This window comes from Nannospalax galili, unplaced genomic scaffold (assembly GCF_000622305.1).
Source record: "Nannospalax galili isolate Female #2095 unplaced genomic scaffold, S.galili_v1.0 scaffold218, whole genome shotgun sequence".
Classification (NCBI taxonomy): Eukaryota; Metazoa; Chordata; class Mammalia; order Rodentia; family Spalacidae; genus Nannospalax; species Nannospalax galili.
The window spans coordinates 3,738,589-3,756,470 of record NW_008343207.1 but is presented as its reverse complement, the minus strand read 5'-3'; the positions used below and the strand labels follow the sequence as shown (position 1 = coordinate 3,756,470).

The following is a 17,882-nucleotide window of genomic DNA, read 5'->3' as shown; positions in this document are numbered from 1 at the left end:
TTCCCGTGTTTGTCCATCTGCTGAATCTAGTCAGCCTATCTAGAATCCTTGTTTTAAGAAAATCAGCTGTTCCTCATCCAGCAGCAATCAGTTGCCAATATTCCTTTAGATAAGATTGGGGTCTGCTGTTCATTTTCCCAGTTCATGCTGGGTTACTGTCTGGGAGTCTTTTGGGCCAGCCTGGCCAATAACTGAAAGGAAGGTATCTCCTGTCTGGCATTGTTTCTTGTTGTGTAGCCTTTAGCTATACACATGGACTCTTAAAAAATTATATTGGCCCCTTTAATCTTTGGTTATGCTTTCCTTTTGGGTGTTTAAGACCCTACAATTGGCCCAGATAAACCAATCTATTTTTACTCTTAAGGTCTTTTGAAGATCTGTTCCTCAGGGGTCAGATGGGCTTGGGAGGAGCCCCTGGCTCCTTTCTTTTACCATGCATATTATTTTTGTAAATTATGTATAATACTGTTAGATTACATAGTAAAACAGCAATAAAAATTTATTTTGAGACAGGGTATTACTATGTCACTCTGGCTCACCTGAAACTCCTGTTTCTTGAATTCACAGAAATCTGCCTGTTTCCAGAACACTGGGATTAAAGACATGCACCATCGTACTTAGCATAATATATATATATATTTTTTTGAGTGTTTCAATCTTTCCAGTGACAATAAATATAAAATCTGTATTAGCATGTTTTATTAGATAAACAAATTATAATCACCAAAATAACCTAGTTTTGGGTATTCTGGTTGTTTCCAATTATTTCCATCTTATAAATACTGTGTTGAGGGGCTGGAGAGATGGCTCAGTGGTTAAGAACAATGACTATTCTTGCAGAAGACCCGGGTTAGATTCCCAGCACCCACATGGCAGCTAACAACTGTCCGTAACTCCAATGCCAGGGGATCTGACAGCCTCTTCTGTCCTCCGCGGGCATTGTACAACATTGGTGCATTTACCTACATGCAGGGAATACACTCATACACATAAAATAAAAATAATAATAAAATATTAAAAATAAATACCACATTGAGTATCTTGGTACATATACCTCTGCATACCTATGTGTCTAATTATTTGGGGGGGGTTAGAAGGTGAAATGAAAAGCACTTTTAAGCTCTTCAATGTGAATTACTAAAATTATCCTCAGGAAATGTGCCAAGTACTTCATACCAGCACTCTCCGCCCTTCTTATCTAATACTTGAGCACTTGTGCCTAATTTGATGATTGAAATTAGCATTTTCATTTATTTATTTATTCATTTATTTATACTGTGTGTGTGTGTGTGTGTGTGTGCTCACACGCACACTTGAGGGTTAGGAGACAATTTGTAGGTTATAGAGATAACTTGTAGGAGTCTGCTCCTCCTTCCACCATATGGAAGGGATCAAACTCAGCTTGTCAGACTAAGCAGCCATCTTGCCAGCTGTCTTGAATTTAATTTCAATGACAACTGAGATTCTCTCTCTCTTTACACATACTGTTTTGTGACGCATACTCACGTCTTTCTTACATTCATGTCCTGCGGGGATTTTCTTTTTCTTTCTTTCTTTTTTTTTTTGGTCTTTTTGAGACAGGGTCTCCCTGTAACTGCAGCTGTCCTGGAACTCACTATGTAGACCAGGCTGGCCTTGAACTCACAGAGATCTGCCTGCCTCTGCCTCCTGAGTGCTGAGGTTAAAGGCGTGCGCCACCACGCCCGGAGATTTTCTTTTTCTTACCTAGTCTAAAGCTTTTCAAGTTGCTCCAATGTTTTTGCTAAGTACTGCACAATGAAGAACAGTTAGAGCACAACTGAGCTTTTATCTGAAGTGAAACTTCAGATTGAATTAAAACAAAGGACAATCATTTTTCTTCCATGATTTTAACAGGTCAATTTTGCCCATTATCTTCATGACCGCCACAGGGAGTTGGGCAACTACTGCAGTGGGATGCCAAACCTTGAGATCAAGTCAAGAGAGCAGTTACACACACTGTATTTGTCCTCCTCAAACAATCCCACCAGGACCTGCCGTTTCTGAGGTTCAGAGAGAAATGATACAAGATGATGCCAGATTAGTCAGAAGTGAGAGTGGCTGATGATCTTATAAAACAAAACAAAACAAAACAAAAACCTTGCTCCATTTTCTTTGGATTTCTTTGGATTGCAGAAGGTCCCTAAGTACACCCCTCATAGGCTTACTCCAGCACTGCCATGCCACGAAACACAGGGCAGCAGTTGGTTTATTTGGAACCCAGTTCCAAAAGCAGACATAAGGGAAGAGAGTAAACAGAGACCTGTAAGAAACCTGCCTCTCTACGGATGACCAGGCCTAATGTCAGAGATGCTAGCCCAATCTGTGTAATTGAAAACCTGACAGCTGGAGATGCCTCAGAGGTTAAAAGCACTTGTTGCTCTTGCAAAGGACTCAGGTTCAGTTCTCAGCACCCACACAGCAGCTTACTACCACCTGAAAATCCTGTTTTAGGAGATCCTATGCCCTTGTTTGCCTTCTGTGGGCTCCTGCACACACATGGTACACATAAACTCACATAGGAATACAACATACACATTAAAATAATAAGTAAATAAAAATTTAAGGGGCTGGAGAGATGGCTCAGCAGTTAAGAACACTGACTGTTCTTACAGAAGACCTAGGTTCGAATCCCAGCACCCACATGGCTGCTAACAACTGTCTGTAACTCCAGTTCCAGGGGATCCGATAGCCTCTTCTGTCCTCCGTGGGCATTGTCTGACACGGGTGCACTTATGTACATGCAGGCAAAACACATGTACACAAAAAATAAAAAAAATAAAAATTAAAAGAAAAAAAATTAAAAAAAAAAAAAACAGCACTGGGCATGGTGACATACACCTTTAATCCCAGAACTCAAGGCAGAGGCAGGTGGATTTCCATGAGATTTTAGCCAGGCTGGTCTACACAGCCAGTTCCAGGCCAGCTAAGGCTACATGGAGACCCTATCTCAAAAAGACAAAAAATAAAATAAAATAAAATAAAAGACTTTAATCCTATAAAACAAGAACTTGTAAAATTTGTGGCCTAGAAGTCAAAGTTATATCCAATTCCCACTGCCTTTGTTTGGGGTCAACTGGACATGGATTGGAGACCTTACTGATATGTACTAGTGAGTAGAAATTGAATTCCCTGGACCTCAGCTTCTCAGGTTCTTGTTCTGTAGAACAAGACTAAAATAAGGCTGAGCTCATGAGGCTACTGAAGGATTCTGTAAGATAACAAACATAAAACACCAAACACAGGGACTGGAGAGATGGCTCAGCAGTTAAGAGCATTGGCTGCTCTTCCAGAGGACCCTGGTACAGTGCCCAGCACCCACATGATGCCTAATACCTGTCCTTAACTCCAGTTCCAGGGAATCCAACAACTTATTTTGGCCTCTACAGGCTCTACATGCATATAGTGATTTATATACATGCAGGCATTATACTTATACATATCAAATAATAAAATAAAATAAATCCACCAAGCACAGGCACAATGTGAACCAACTTTAGTTATCACTATTTTACCTATTTATTATACTCTCCCCTCCCCTATACACACATGCATACCTCTACTAATTTCAGTTACAATTATTCTTTTCCCATTTGTTAAATGCAAGTAGCTGACTTCTAATCCCCTTCACTGATGTTAAGAGAGCTCAAGTTTGCCGGGCATTTAATCCAGCACTCTGGAGGCAGAGGCAAGCAGACTGCTGTGAGATTGAAGCCAACCTTGTTTACATGAGTTCCAGATCAGCTGGGGCTACAGAGAGACCCTGTCTCAGAAGAGAACAGAACAACAGAACAGAAAAAGATCCTAAGTTCGACAAACTGCATAATCCACATTTATACTAACTCCTCAAGGAGATTTCACTCTTTAGCCATCTGTACCAACAAAACCCATCCAAAACACATCCAATACTTACCCATGTGTGGTGCCACTAGGAGGTGGTGGAACATTTAGGAGGTGGGGCCTGGTGGACATTAGTCATTTGGGGCATGTCCTCGAAGGCAATGCTGGGATTCCCCAGCCCTTTTCTTTGTTTCCTGGACACCATGAGGTGAACAGACCTACTGCCTTATCCACCTGCTGTGATATACTGTGCCCCTACAGGCCCAAAACAAGTGAACTGGGACCTGTGAAATCATGAGCCAAAATAAACCTTTCCTCCTTTTAAGAGGAAATTAAAATTAAAATTCTCGGGAATTAATTTTGCATAGCAAAAGAAAGCTAACTAACACAACCTGCCTACCTGTTCTGCATGTAGCTCTGCAAGGTGGCAGAGAGCAACGGCAAAGGACTCTGTGTTGTTCTGCTGCACGCCCACATTCACCGACTCCAGGCTGTTCATGCTCAGCAACATCTGGGCTTGCTGCAGTGCCATGGTGCTGGGTGAGGAGAGGGGACAGGTTTCCCTTTAGGCAGCAGACCCAGGCTGCCCCTGAGCCATACCCTATAGTTATCCTCAGTGGAAATGCAGGGAAGTTAATTCTTGGGCTCTAGACGTGTGGTAGCAACTCCTCCCCATGCCAGCTCTCCTCAGGCCAAGGAGAGCAGAGAAGTGTCCTGGGTATGTAGGCCCCAAGGAAGCACAGAATGGTTATTACATAACTAACTGGGAGCACTAAGCTCCCAGTTCCCCACTCCCCCCACCTCCCCACCCACGACGTTCCCTGAGGTCACAGTATATTAATTAGGTTTCACGGGTAAATTCAGACCCGATGCCATCCTGGCACCGGCTGCTCTGGCAATGCAGGCAGTGGCCAGTGTCGGCAGCTGTTTCAGAGCACACCGTGCCAAAAAATTATCTGAAATACAAAAACAAGACTGGTAAAGAGGCACTTCCTTTCATTACTGAATTCCTAGAAATAGTAGACTGTCTAGGAGAGGAGTGAAATAGTGACAGGGCTCCAGGAGAAAATCTGGTTCAGAAGTTTACTTCCAAACTAAAGGTGGCTATGGAAAGCAGACACAAGGCTGGAAGTATTTCTGAGAAAACACCTTGGGTAATCAAAAAGCAATTCTCTCTACACAGTTGTAGGGAACGAAGGATGCTCAACTTGCACAAGGATGGCCATGCAGCATGCGAACAGAAGAGAGTCTCTCATCTTAAGACAGAGGCGCTTAGTATTCAGGGTCAAGTGATCTGGATTTGAGTCCCAGATGGTCACTGGTTACTTTCATGATCTTGGGAAGATCAGAACCAGATCAGAGATCACCCACCAGTTAGTTATACACAAAACAGCTGGGAAGAGTAAACAGCTGGGAAGAGTAAACAATGGCATGGGAAATGACTTTGCTAAGTCCGTGCAGACTTCAAAATGTTTTCAGATGACGAAGCATTTTCTCTAATCCCCTGTATGAACAACATTCAAAGGGGGGAACCTTGCTCAGGATCAGTTTGCTAACTCCTGCTTATCTCTAAAGGTGTCAACCTCTGTGGCCGTGGCAGTTTGGCTTGAGACCTACCTGCGGCCGTACAGCCTCCAGATGGCAGTTTTCTGTGCAATGCTGATATCAATGAGCTCCGACAGGCTATGTTTCCAGTGCAGGAGGTCAGAGTCCTTTAGGGCATCCATCAGTTTGTTGGCCGTCTTCCCAGCAAAAGCTCTCTGTTGAACAAGGGACTGTATTCCCAGGGAGGCGAGGTACTAAGGGGACAGATATACCCACGACCCAAGATAGAGATTACATGACAGAATTTGTTTTGCTCTTCAGAAATGTGGTGGATTTCACATTTCAGCACATGCACAGTGATAGCTCTACTTAAAAGGAAAGTACCTACAACCTGACCTCAACCCTGACCCATGTGAGATGTGTTCCTGAAACACTAGGGCTGAAAGAGAAGCAGAGGGTACACAGCAAAGAGCCAGGGCTTTGGCATTAGGTGAACCTGGACTTAAGACACTGCCTCTGCTACTTACTGTGTGACTTAGGGCCAGTCACTTAGCTTCTTAGCTAAGCCTCAGCTTCCTCATCTGTAAAATGGGCATCAAACCTATCATAAAGAATTGTGGTAAGGATTACAATGAAAGAATATATCAAACAGTGCCGGGCACATTAGATAACAGGAGATCAAAAAAAGGATGCCTGTCATGAACAACAAATTATCTTCTTTTAACTTCTGGTATAATCCTCAAGGGAAAAAGCTCAACTAAAAAAGGAAGCTTAAATCAATAATAAAAAGTACATTTAAGCAGTCTCATTTATTTCAAAGAGCCACTTCAATTCTGTACATGTAAGTTTCTTGTCCCAGAAGGGAATCACACAGATAATTTACAGATTTAACAAATATATGCATTGCATTGTTATAGATAATTTGGTTAAATTTTACTGAATTTTGTTGCAAAGTTTCTGAGAGAGCTTAAGCAGTCTCAAGGTCTAGAGTCAAGTTCTTAGCAGATTTTCTTTTCTTTTTTTTCTTTTTCAGAAAGGGTCTCCCTGTAGCCCCGCTGGCCTGGAACCCACTACGTAGACCAGGCTGGCCTCAAACTCACAGAGATCCGCCTGTCTCTGCCTCCCAAGTGCTGGGATTAAAGGCGTGCGCCACCATGCCCGGCTTAACATGTTTCTGAGACAGAATGCAGTTCTTCAAATAGTAATCTAGACTCCCAACAGTTTATTACTACTTTCTGTATATAGTCCATGCCCTCTCAATGACCTCTGTGTATGTCACTGAGATTACAGCTCGGGCCTTGCCTTGTCATCCAGAATGAGAACAAACCTTCTCATCAGGCTTTCTGGGGCCTAGCTTTGTATACTGTTTAAAACAAGGATCAGCAAACATTGTATAAAAGGTTAGACAATAGGTTTAGGTTTGGCAAGCCACATTTGGTTTCTATTTCTTTGTTGCTTCTCCCCCACCTCCAACCATTAAAACTGTAAAACCCTTCTTAGCTGAAAGCCATACATAGGCAGGCAGAGCACCAGATTTGGCTCACAGGCTGTCAAGTTTGCCAATCCCTGGTTTAAAATTAAGCCTTCCCAGGACTGGAGATGTAGTTCAGTGGTAGAGCAATTGCCTAGCATGTGTGAGGCCCTTGGTTCTATCTCCAGCACTGAAAAAGAGAAAAAAAGAAAAAAGAAAAAGCCTTTCCTACAAATTTTCTAAGTGAATATGTAGTAAATGTTGCTCAATAAATTGAACAAATATCTCTTATTAAATTGGTAAGTGGAGCTGTCACAGATGTTATTAGGATAAAGAGAACAGAGAGAAACCTACCCAACAGAATTTAGTGGTTTGATTAATAATTAAAGTCATAGGAAACAACCAAGAATGAAACCACACATGGAAATATCCACTCTAAAGTCTATCACTGGTTCATGAAAAGGTGGGTGGAAGAAGAGACAAAGGCTCAACACCACTTATTTAAACAATCTCACAGAAAGATGAGCCTTACCGGTAACCCAAAATGTACTGCTTTCTTCACAGAATGCTCCAGCAGAACATAGCTATCGGCTCTCTTCTGCCCCAGCACATAAAGCCAGCTCTGGCAAGAGAGAACCATCAAAATGTATCATAACAATGGCAATAGCAAAGGTTCCATGAAACATCAACGTGGACATAAGAAAGAATTTAAAAGGGACAAGATAAATCCTCTAAAACATTTTCTCATGAATTATGACTGTAAATGAAACCTGTCAAGCATATTAAAACCTTTATTAAAGCCAGACTGAAATAAACAAGCTGTTGATCTGCTTCTCCTCTGGTGGCCATGAGTGGCGGGCAATTCGGAAAGAAGCATAAAGCTCCCATTTGGCACTTAATTGATATGAGATTCACAGGTGACTGTCGAGTGGCTTCTGTACTGCACTGTGACTTGATGATTAGGCTTTGACACATCAACAGCTCACCAAGTTACTAAGCAGACGTATCTTTTCATTAATGTCAATGTCAAATGCAATAGTTAACATTTTTTCACAGTGATAGCTTCATTAAAATTTATAATAGAAAATGCCCCCCCCAAGCAGAATAAATGCCATGAATTAAGAAAGACAAATGACTATGGGGCCCTTTGAGAATCCCCATGTCTCTAAGTAATTTCTCTTTACTGCTAAGGACCTTTGTTCCAATTGCAAAGCAACCTGATTAAAACAGGGCCTTCTGGAGGCCAACTCAACCCGTGAGCAAAATCCCAAGACCAGAGGACGGCCTCACCAAACAGTGCTGCAGACACACGTGATCGTTGGACTCCTGGGCAATCCTAATTGCCTCCTGCAGGGCGAGCTCTGCCTGTTGACTAATGACAGACTAAACATTAATATCCCATTAATAAACACAAACATGAGCAAGCATCAATAGCAGGAAGTCATCTGCACGTAGTCATCCAAGAGCAGGTCTCTGGGCTGCAGCTCTAACTATTTATGGACTGCTTTTCTCAGAGGCCACCCCAGCCCTACGAGCAGGAAACATCCACAGTGTAGACAAGGGGCAGGACCTTTCTAAAAGAAAATGAAGGAATAGCTTTGCTCTCTGCTCCTAAAGCATTTATTTCAGTTGTCCACTGCTAAGGAGAAAGGCAATGAGAAGACTAATATTTTACTTTTCATTTTATTCTCTTCTGCAATATTTGAAAAAAAAATCACTATATACATTTATTTTATCATATTTTTCAAGATCAGTTTTCAGAAGTGGTCTGAAGAGTCCTACTTCTGGTATTTTCTTTTCCTGCTCATGCACCATCCATCTTCCCTTCTGCCCCTCACTGAAAATCTGGACTGTCTCCCCCAACCTCTCGGTGTCCACAGCAGTCCAGACAGCTAGCTACTCTCTAGCCTGCTGAGCTATCACCCCTGAAAATACGTCAGAAATGCTATCTGTACTCTACTTTGCAATGTTTCATTAGATACTACTATGTGCTAACTTCTCTTTACTTCACCAGTGTCCATTTGATTTAACTGCTTTATCACATCACAGGTCATGCCTTAAGTTCTGGGTTCCCAACAGCATGTCACAGAACAAAAGTTTTACCAATGCCCTCGCTTAAGGAAAACTTTACACAATGAAGTTTCTTCCAACATTAGCAATAGTCTCACAGGAAAAATTTTAATTGGGGAGTGTTGAATTTCTTAATGCTTATTTCTTCAAATAAAGAAAACAGATACATTTTTACCTATTTTGTATTTCTTTCAAATGAAAGTGCTTTCAGTGCTAGGAATCATGTAATGCACTAGATGGTGAACTCGGAGCAGAAAGAACACACAGGTCTCTCAGAGGCATCAGTTAAGACAGCTCCATTATACAGCTGAGAGTTGCACAGTGCTCTGCTCAGGAGAGGAGCATTGAGGGAGCTGTATGAAGAATATGGTAAAACAGGACTTAAGAGATCACATTTTTCCAGGTAGGAAGAAAAGATGGATTGTCAGCACAGAAACTTCAAGAAAGTCAAGCAAATCTTTTAGGAAAGGCTATTTAGAAAATTTTCTGACAAAAGTTTTCAGCAAAAGAGCAAGAGGCTTGGCGTGGTGGTACATGCTTGTAATCCTGCACTTGGGAGGCAGAGGCAAGAAGATCAGGAGTACAGGGCCAGTCTTAGCTATATTTTGAGTTCAGGACCAGGCTGAGGACATGAGACTCTGCTTCAAAAAAAACCAAGAGGCAAACTAATAATATCTGAAATGGACTTAGATATCTACTTAGTTTTCAAAGCAGAAGCAAATGGTCTCCACTATCTCTTCAACTGAATGTCAAAGTTCTTACCTGGTCTCCATGACTAAATGCCTGGACCTCTCTGACCCGTCTCTGATGATATGCTCATCTACTCCTCATTTCTCAGACCATGATGCACGTTGCTCAAACATACCATAAGCTCCTAAGTCAGAATCCTGACACTTGCTCTTCTCGGTGATGTGAACATGTCCTCCAAATATACATACAGAACACTCAACATTTAAGTCCCTTAAATCTGTGTTCAAATTTAAGTTAGCAGACCTCAAGCAGGACTAACCTTAACATTTAAATAGCCAAGGGAAGTTAGTGTTCTGTGCATAAACCTGGAGTAACAATGCTCCTTATGAAACAATGGCATTCTCTATCACCACTCTCTAGCCCTTCTGATCTAGCACTAGCTGAAAATACTAAAATTATATTTTAGTACTACCATTTACTCCTCCATGCCACAATACGCTCCATACAGGATGTTTTCCTCCATTTTTCACTTCCATATTTCCTAGCATAGTGCCTGATATATAATATATGTTCCACAAACATCTATCAAAATTTTCAGGATAACTGGGGCTAAGGTACAAGCTCAGTTGGCAGAGTGCTTACCTAGCATGCACAAAGCCCAGGGTTCAATCTCTACCACACAAGTGGTAAATCCTACATTTGGTAGCAAACAACTGTTAAGACCAGCAATTAGGAGACAGAGGCAAAAGGATAAGAAATTCAAAGCCATTCTTGAACATATAGCAAGGTGACGGTCGGCTGGGATACAAGAGACCCTGTTTCTAAAAATAAACAATCTAACAAAAAAGAAAGGTCTTGGGCTGGAGAGATGCCTCAGCAGTTAAGAGCACTGACTGCTCTTACAGAGGACCTGGGTTCGAAACCCAGAACCCACATGGCAGCTAACAACTGTCTATAACTCCAGTTCCAGAGAATCTGATGCCCTCTTTTGACCTCCTCAGGCATTGCATGACACAGGTGCACTTACCTACATACAAGCAATACACTCATATACATAAAATAAAAATTGAAAAAATAATAATAAAAGAAGGTCTTTGTAGCTGGAGGCCTTGCTCAATAAGAAAGCATTTGCCAAGCATTCAAGAGGTCCTGAACTCCATGCCCAGCACTGAAAGAGGGGTTTTAAAAAAATGCTGATTGCTGACATTCAGGAGGCAGAGGCAGGTAAATCTCTGTGAGATCAAGGTCAGTGTGGATTACAGAGCCAGTTCCAGGCGAGCTTGGACTATAAGGAGATCTTTTCTCAAAACAAAGCAAAATACAGAAACAAACAACAACAAAAATAGGTGTTTACCATAACAAAATAAACCAGAGTCACTCACTGGCTATCTGAGCTCCATCTAAAAGCAGACTTAACTTTTAGCAAGCTGTGTAGTCTTTCCATACAGTTTTCCATGAAAACAGTTTCTACAGCTATTACCTCCAAAAAATCCTTTTGGGAATCCCTGGCCTAATGACCTAATTTCCTTTCCACTGAATAGCCTTGCAGGAAACTAGAGGCCTGGCACTAAGACAGCAATACTACATAGTGTACAAAAGGGCACACTACTAGGTAGAAGGTTTTTTGTAAGCAATATTTTATGCAAAAAGGTTCAATCTGGAAGCAAGTGACAAATCTAGGAGAAAGAATTTCAAGCCAGTTTCTTTCTTTACTTAAAAAATACATTTTGTTTTGTTTTGTGACAGGGTCTTGCTATATAGCTCTGGCTAGCCTGGTACTTGCTATGTGTAGCCTAGGCTAGACTTGAACTTGTCCTCCCACCAACTCTCGAGTGCTGGGTTATAGGCATGTGTCACCATGTCCAGTATGACTTTTTTTTGTTTTGTTTTGTTTTGGTTTTTGAGACAAGGTCTCACTATGTAGCCCTAGCTGGCCTGAAACTTGCTATGTAGATCAGGCTGGCAGAACCCAAAAATTCGCCTGCCTCTGCCTCCCAAGTGCTCGGATGAAAGTTGTGTGCAACCATGCTCAGTGATTAATATATATATTTTCTTTTTTTCCTTGGTTGTTTTGAGACAGGGTCTCCCTGTAGCCCCAGCTGACCTGGAACTCACTATGTAGACCAGGCTAGCCTCGAACTTACAGAGATCCGCCTGCCTCTGGCTCCCAAGTGCTGGGATTAAAGGCGTGCACCACCACACCTGGCTGATTAATATTTTTTTTAAAGCATGTTTCAGTTAACACTGCAGAGTCTGTGTCTTCAATGTCCACAAGGACACAAGTCTGTGAACTTACTAGTGACCAAAGCGGCAGTGCAGAGCAGCCAGGTTCAGAGCAGCATATCTCAGGCTCCGGCCATAGCCTTCTTCCCCGTTGCTTTTGCTTTCGGCTCCAGTGAGAATCAGGCGGTCAAAATAATGAAGGAGACTGTGCGTTGAGCTGAAAACATCTTGGACACGGAGGTTGTTTAAGTAGCTGAGGTAATGCTAAAATAATAAATAATAGATTGTATCTTATGTAAGACTACTGAGAGCTCTGTTGGCTGTAAACACCTCTATGTCCCCCCATCCTTATGACAAGATGGCCATGTTTGAGCTTAGTCTTTTCCCTACAATCAGGAAAAGAGAGATTCAAGACGTTGACTTGGAACAGTTCTTGTCAGATGAAAATCAGGAGTTCCATTAGTGTTTGTGTCAGATTTATCCTAAATATATGAGCTATATCACTGGCTGTTAGGACCCATGAGTGATACAGGAGGGTAGCAAGTTGAGGCATTTAATGAACACTGAATTAAAGAAAACCTGAATTCATGTAAAAATTATAAATAAATCATTCCAAATGTCCCCTTAAGATACAGTGAGACCGATGAAAATTAATTTATCAAGTTCATTAGACATTTTGTTTTGAATCACAGAATTAAACCTTTCTCCTAAAAGGCAAATCAGTTACTAGAAAGCAAAGTAGAGCTGTTTTGACCTATGAATAAAGCTTGATTTCAGATTCAAATATTATTAACAGGTTTTCAGAGTAAAAGACCTAATAAGGAGTTAAATTATTGGATATTTAATTGTAAGAACATTCACAAAAGGAAGAAAAGAGCTTTTCAGCCCCCAAACTTTTTGTGTTAATCATTCTATCATCGCCTGTCCAAAGTCTACATCAGAGATGATGAGTAAAAGAACATCAGCAACAGCAGAGCCCACTGGCCCAAGGAGAGCAGGGTGTGCTCTGCAATTGGGGCTAAGCTGTTACTTGCCAACAATGATTTCTTTCAAGAACCTAGAATGACCAAATGACCATCATTTATATCACTACCTGAAACAATCAATAGCCTGGGCCTTTATTTCAAACTCAGCAACAAATTCTGGATAAGACTCACCGCTTCAGCAAAATCAGGATTAAATTTCAACAAGTTGTTCAATTCTTTCTGCAAAGAAGCTGGGGTGAGGGCTTTAGTCTCATCATTCTTTAACAAAGAAGCCTGAAAATTTAAAGTTGACAACTCAGTAGAAAGAAATGGTCAATAAACACAGGGAAATACATACTAACTAGCAACACCTGGCTGTTTTCTTTCTCTCTTGCCAGCCCTAGCTCACTGCCTCTCATTCTAAATTGGCCATGGAACACACTAGCATTCATCTCTTGACCATGTTTCCCTTCCCCTGAACATCAAGCCTCCCAAACAGCACTCCTCATCCATATACTCAGGCCTAACAAACCTAAGCGCTTTTCAATTTATACTTCAACCATTGCTTCTATCACTTTCTAGGCAAGGTGAGGTCTCAAAACCCCACATGCAATCTGCAGTTCCCCTTCTTGTAGCATCTGCCAGTTTATATTTAAGCTGTTATTTGAACTCTCCCACAACTGTAAACTCCTTGCAGACAGATCATGTGTTCATCCTTCTATTGCCAGTACTTGCAAAGTGCCTTATGGTATCCAGCTGCCCTGTCCCATGCTTAGCTATTTTATTTTACATAGGTGGAATCAGCAACAATTACAAAAAACAAACTGCTATGATTTGGATGTTCAATGTCTTCCTAAAAGCCCACGTTGGTACCTAGGTTTGAAGTCCTGAGGACTTCTGGGGACCTTTAAGAGGTAGGGCCTAGTGGCAGATATTAGGTCAACAGGCCTGTGCCCTCAAAAGTTATTTTAGGATCCATCTCTCAGTCTCATGGCTGCATGCTGCATGGCTAGAAATGAGACCACTTATTTTTTGTTTTTGGTCTTTTTGAGACAGGGTCTCCCTATAGCCCCAGCTGCCCTGGAATTCACTACATAGACCAGGCTGGCCCTGACCTCACAGAGATTCACCTGCCTCTGCCTCCAGAGTGCTGGGATTAAAGACAGGCGTGACCATGCCCAGGAACCATTTATAATTCTTTATATCATTACAATCACAAAAATCTTCAAAATATGGAAAGGCAAATCTGTAACACTATCACCTAGAAATAATACCATGACTAATGCTAAGATTACAGGTGTGTATCACCATACTTGGTTACAGTAGTGTTTTTTTTGTGGCAGGGTCTCTGGCCTGGAATATGATATGCAGACTAGGCTTCTGCCTCTGCCTCCACACTGCTGGGATTAAGGTATATGTAACTACACCCAGCTATAGCAGTATCCTAGACTTTATGATGTATATGTGTAATTACAGATATAGGGTAGGTATAACCTGGTACAAATATATAATCCTACCACTTGCAAGGCAGCAACAGAGAATCAAGAGTTCTAGAAACAACCTGGGTTACATACTGAGACAATGTCTCAAAAAAAAGTAAATAAGTAAGGGGCTGGAGTGATGGCTCAGCAGTTAAGAGCACTGGCTACTCTTGCAGAGGACCTGAGATTGATTCCCAGCACCCACATGGCAGCTAACAGCTGTTGGGAACTCCAGTTCCAGGGAATCTGATGCCTTCTTTTGACCTCTGCAGGCATTGCAAAACACAGGTACACTTACATACATGCAGGCCATATACTCATATACATAAAATTTAAAATAAATAAAATATTTTTTTAAAATATAAATAAATAAAAATAAACCAAGCATGGTAGCCCATGCCTATAATCACAGAACTTAGAATGCAGGAGGATCACATTAGTTCAAGGCCAGTACAGTTGAGAGAGAAAGAGAGAGAGAGAGAGATATCCAAGCCAGCCAGGGCTCTACAATGAAACCCTGTCTTTAAATATATATATTAAATTTTTATCTCTTTTCATATAATATTATGAACTTTTGTCTCATCATTGGTCTTTGAAAATAAGCTCTAAAGCAAAATTAAGTCTTTCACTCACCTTTATTGCAAATACTTTCCCCCATTTTGTTGTTTGCCTTTTAATTACGTTGGAGATGTGATGACAAGCAGATGATCTCCTACATGGTTTCTTGTACAGCTTTTAAGCTCATAAAGGTTTTCCCAACCCAAAGATCAGTTAAAAGTTACCATGTAGTTCCTTCTAGTCTTAATTATAGCTTTGCACATTTTCATTTAACCCTTTACTTCATCTGTATTGCACTAAGTTCTGATGGTGAAGTGAGGATCCACTTGACCAGTATTTTTTCCTTATAGTTAATACTCATAGCCATAAGGCTGGGCTATGTAGTTAGCCAACCATACATGTGGGCTTTCCATTCTGTATGAAATTCACAAATGGAGCTACTTCCACAAATTTTAATTTTTTTGATTTTTATTTTTTGAAGATAGGTTATTACTATGTAGCCCTGGCTGACTTAGAACTTCCTGTGTAGACTAGGCTGGCCTTGAACTCAGAGATCTGCTATACCTCTTCCTCATGAGTGGTAGGATTAAAGGTGTGCAATCATCACACCAGGCTAAGATTTAAATATTAGATCTTTTTTCCAGAAGAACATTTATGACCAAAATTAAGAAAAGCAAGAAAAATAGAAAATTAAAAGCTTACTTTATATTAAAATGACAAAGCGGGGCTAAAGATATGGCTCAGCAGCTAAAAGCACTGATTAAGAGCAGTGACTGCTCTTCTAGAGGACCCAGGTCCGATTCCCAGCACCCACATGGTGGCTAACAACCATTCGTAGCTCCAGTTCCAGGGGATCCAACACCTTCTTTTGGTCTCCAAGGACAATCCATGACATGTGTACAGTTACCCACATGCAGTCAAAATACTCAAACACAGAAAATTTAAAAAAATAAAATAAAATAATCCAAAACAAAAGCAAAACTAAATAAATAGTTGAGAAAAGGAAAGGAAGTCAAGGGTTTGGCCTGTTGGTCACATACCATTATCAAATGCACCTGTATTATAATGTTCATAGAAAAAATAAAATCACACAAAAGAGGAAAGTACCCAGAGCTACAGTTACTACCAGAGAAGAAAAGAGAAGCAAGGGTAAAGGGCAATAAACTCAGTAATAGTACACAGATAGGACATGCACAGAATGTCACATGAGTTTAAAAAGTTCATGATAAGTTACAGAATTAACATACCTGCTGAGAAAGAAAAAATTCTGCTTGTTTTTGGGACAGAGGCCCACTGCAGGATACCTCCTCTTCTCTGGAAAGTGAAAGCAAAAAATAGTAAAGAATTACACAAGAGTAAAAATGGTATTTGCAAATCACGTAAATTCTTCAAGTGTTCAAGGCAAGGTATGGTGATCCTTGGCTACAATCCCACTACTCAAGTGAGATAGGAAGGTGGCAAGTTCAAGGTCATCCTGGACTATACAGGAAGAAGCTATCTCAAAAAACAAAACAAACAAACAAAAAACCCATCACTGCCAGAAAGTATTGAAAGCAGGGATGCAAGTAGATATTTGTAGACCTATGTTTACAATGGCATGATTCAGAAAAGCTAAAACATAGAAGCAACTGAACTATCCATTCACAAGTGTTATCAAGGCAAAATGTGATATGTGCATACAGTATATTATTATTCTGTATTTTAAAAAGGAAATTCTGGAGCCAGGCATAGTGGTGCACACCTTTAATCCCAGCACTGGGGAGGCAGAGGCAGGTGGATTTCTGTGAGTTCAGGTCAGCCTGTCTCAAACAAACAAACAAACAAACAAACAAAAAACAAGAATATTTAACTCATCAACTTATGGACTTCCAGTGGTTCATTGTATTAGTATCTAAGGTATACTTCTGTAACAATAATTTAAACAAAATAAACACAGAAACTGCATATGTGATATGATCTTAGTTTTATTTAAGTTTGAAAAAAAAAAAGGAAATTCTAAATTCTGGGAAGGAAAGATGGCTCAGCATTTAGGAGCACATACATCCAACGCATACAGAACACATCCTCTTGGTCAGACCTACACTAAACAATAGAGGCAATGAAGCTGGGCGTGGTGGCGCACGCCTTTAATCCCAGCACCCGGGAGGAGGGGCAGGCAGATCTTTATGAGTTCAAGGCCAGCCTGGTCTACATAGTGAGTTCCAGGCCAGCTGGGGTTCCAGGGAGACTCTGTCTTAAAAAAGACCAAAAAAGGGGCTAGAAAGATGGCTCAGTGGTTAAGAACACTGGCTGTTCTTGCAGAAGACCTGGGTTTGAATCCCAGCACAACTCCAGTTCCAGGCAGCCTCTTCTGTCCTCTGAGGGCATTGCACGACATGGATGCACTTACCTACATGCAGGCAATACTCCATACACATAAAATAAAAATAATAAAATATTTTTAAAAAAAGACCCCCCCCCAAAAGAAACAATGTAGTGAAATTAAGACAGAAAAGTCTTAACTCTCAAGGAGTGAGAAGGCAAGAGAAATAAATAAGTAAGGTAGCCAGCCTAGACTACATAGGTAATTCCAGACAAGCCTAGGCTATGTAATAAGACCTTTCTCAAAAATAAATAAACAAGCTCTGCTCACAGGTGGTGCACTTACATATGCGCAGGCAAAACACTCATACACATAAAATACAAACAAAAAAAGTCTTTAAAAAAATATTAAACAAAACCAAACAAATCTGGTGTGTTAATACCACACCTTTAATCCCAGCACTCGAGGCAGAGGCAGGTGAATCCTTGTGAGTTCGAGGCCAGCCTGGTCTACATAGTGAGTTCCAGGACAGCTGGGGCTACAAGGAGACCCTGTCTCAAAAAGACAAAAAAACAAACAAAAAAAAGAAACCAGGGAAGAGCACCTCGGGTGACCTGAATTAGAAACTGGACTAGACTGCTGGAGAAACAGAAAGGAAGAGAGTGAGAAGGCTGAGAAAGAAGTCAGAGATGAAATGGCTGGCTAAGGCAGACACTAGG

General features: G+C 41.0%; 1 protein-coding gene across 2 annotated transcripts in view; it reads right to left on the bottom strand.

The window, feature by feature from the left end:
* The window catches only part of Anapc5 (anaphase promoting complex subunit 5), a 35,522-nt gene that overhangs the window by 8,652 nt on the left and 8,988 nt on the right, over window positions 1–17,882 (bottom strand). The window contains exons 5-11 of one of the 2 annotated variants that reach the window (XM_008839375.2): window positions 16,109–16,175; window positions 13,015–13,116; window positions 11,931–12,121; window positions 8,165–8,246; window positions 7,407–7,496; window positions 5,476–5,657; window positions 4,259–4,394 (exon numbers count right to left, since the gene is read on the bottom strand). In XM_008839375.2, coding sequence (XP_008837597.1) covers window positions 4,259–4,394; window positions 5,476–5,657; window positions 7,407–7,496; window positions 8,165–8,246; window positions 11,931–12,121; window positions 13,015–13,116; window positions 16,109–16,175 — 850 coding nt within the window. The remainder of the gene's footprint in view (window positions 1–4,258; window positions 4,395–5,475; window positions 5,658–7,406; window positions 7,497–8,164; window positions 8,247–11,930; window positions 12,122–13,014; window positions 13,117–16,108; window positions 16,176–17,882) is intronic. The other variant, XM_008839376.2, reaches the window with a different exon arrangement.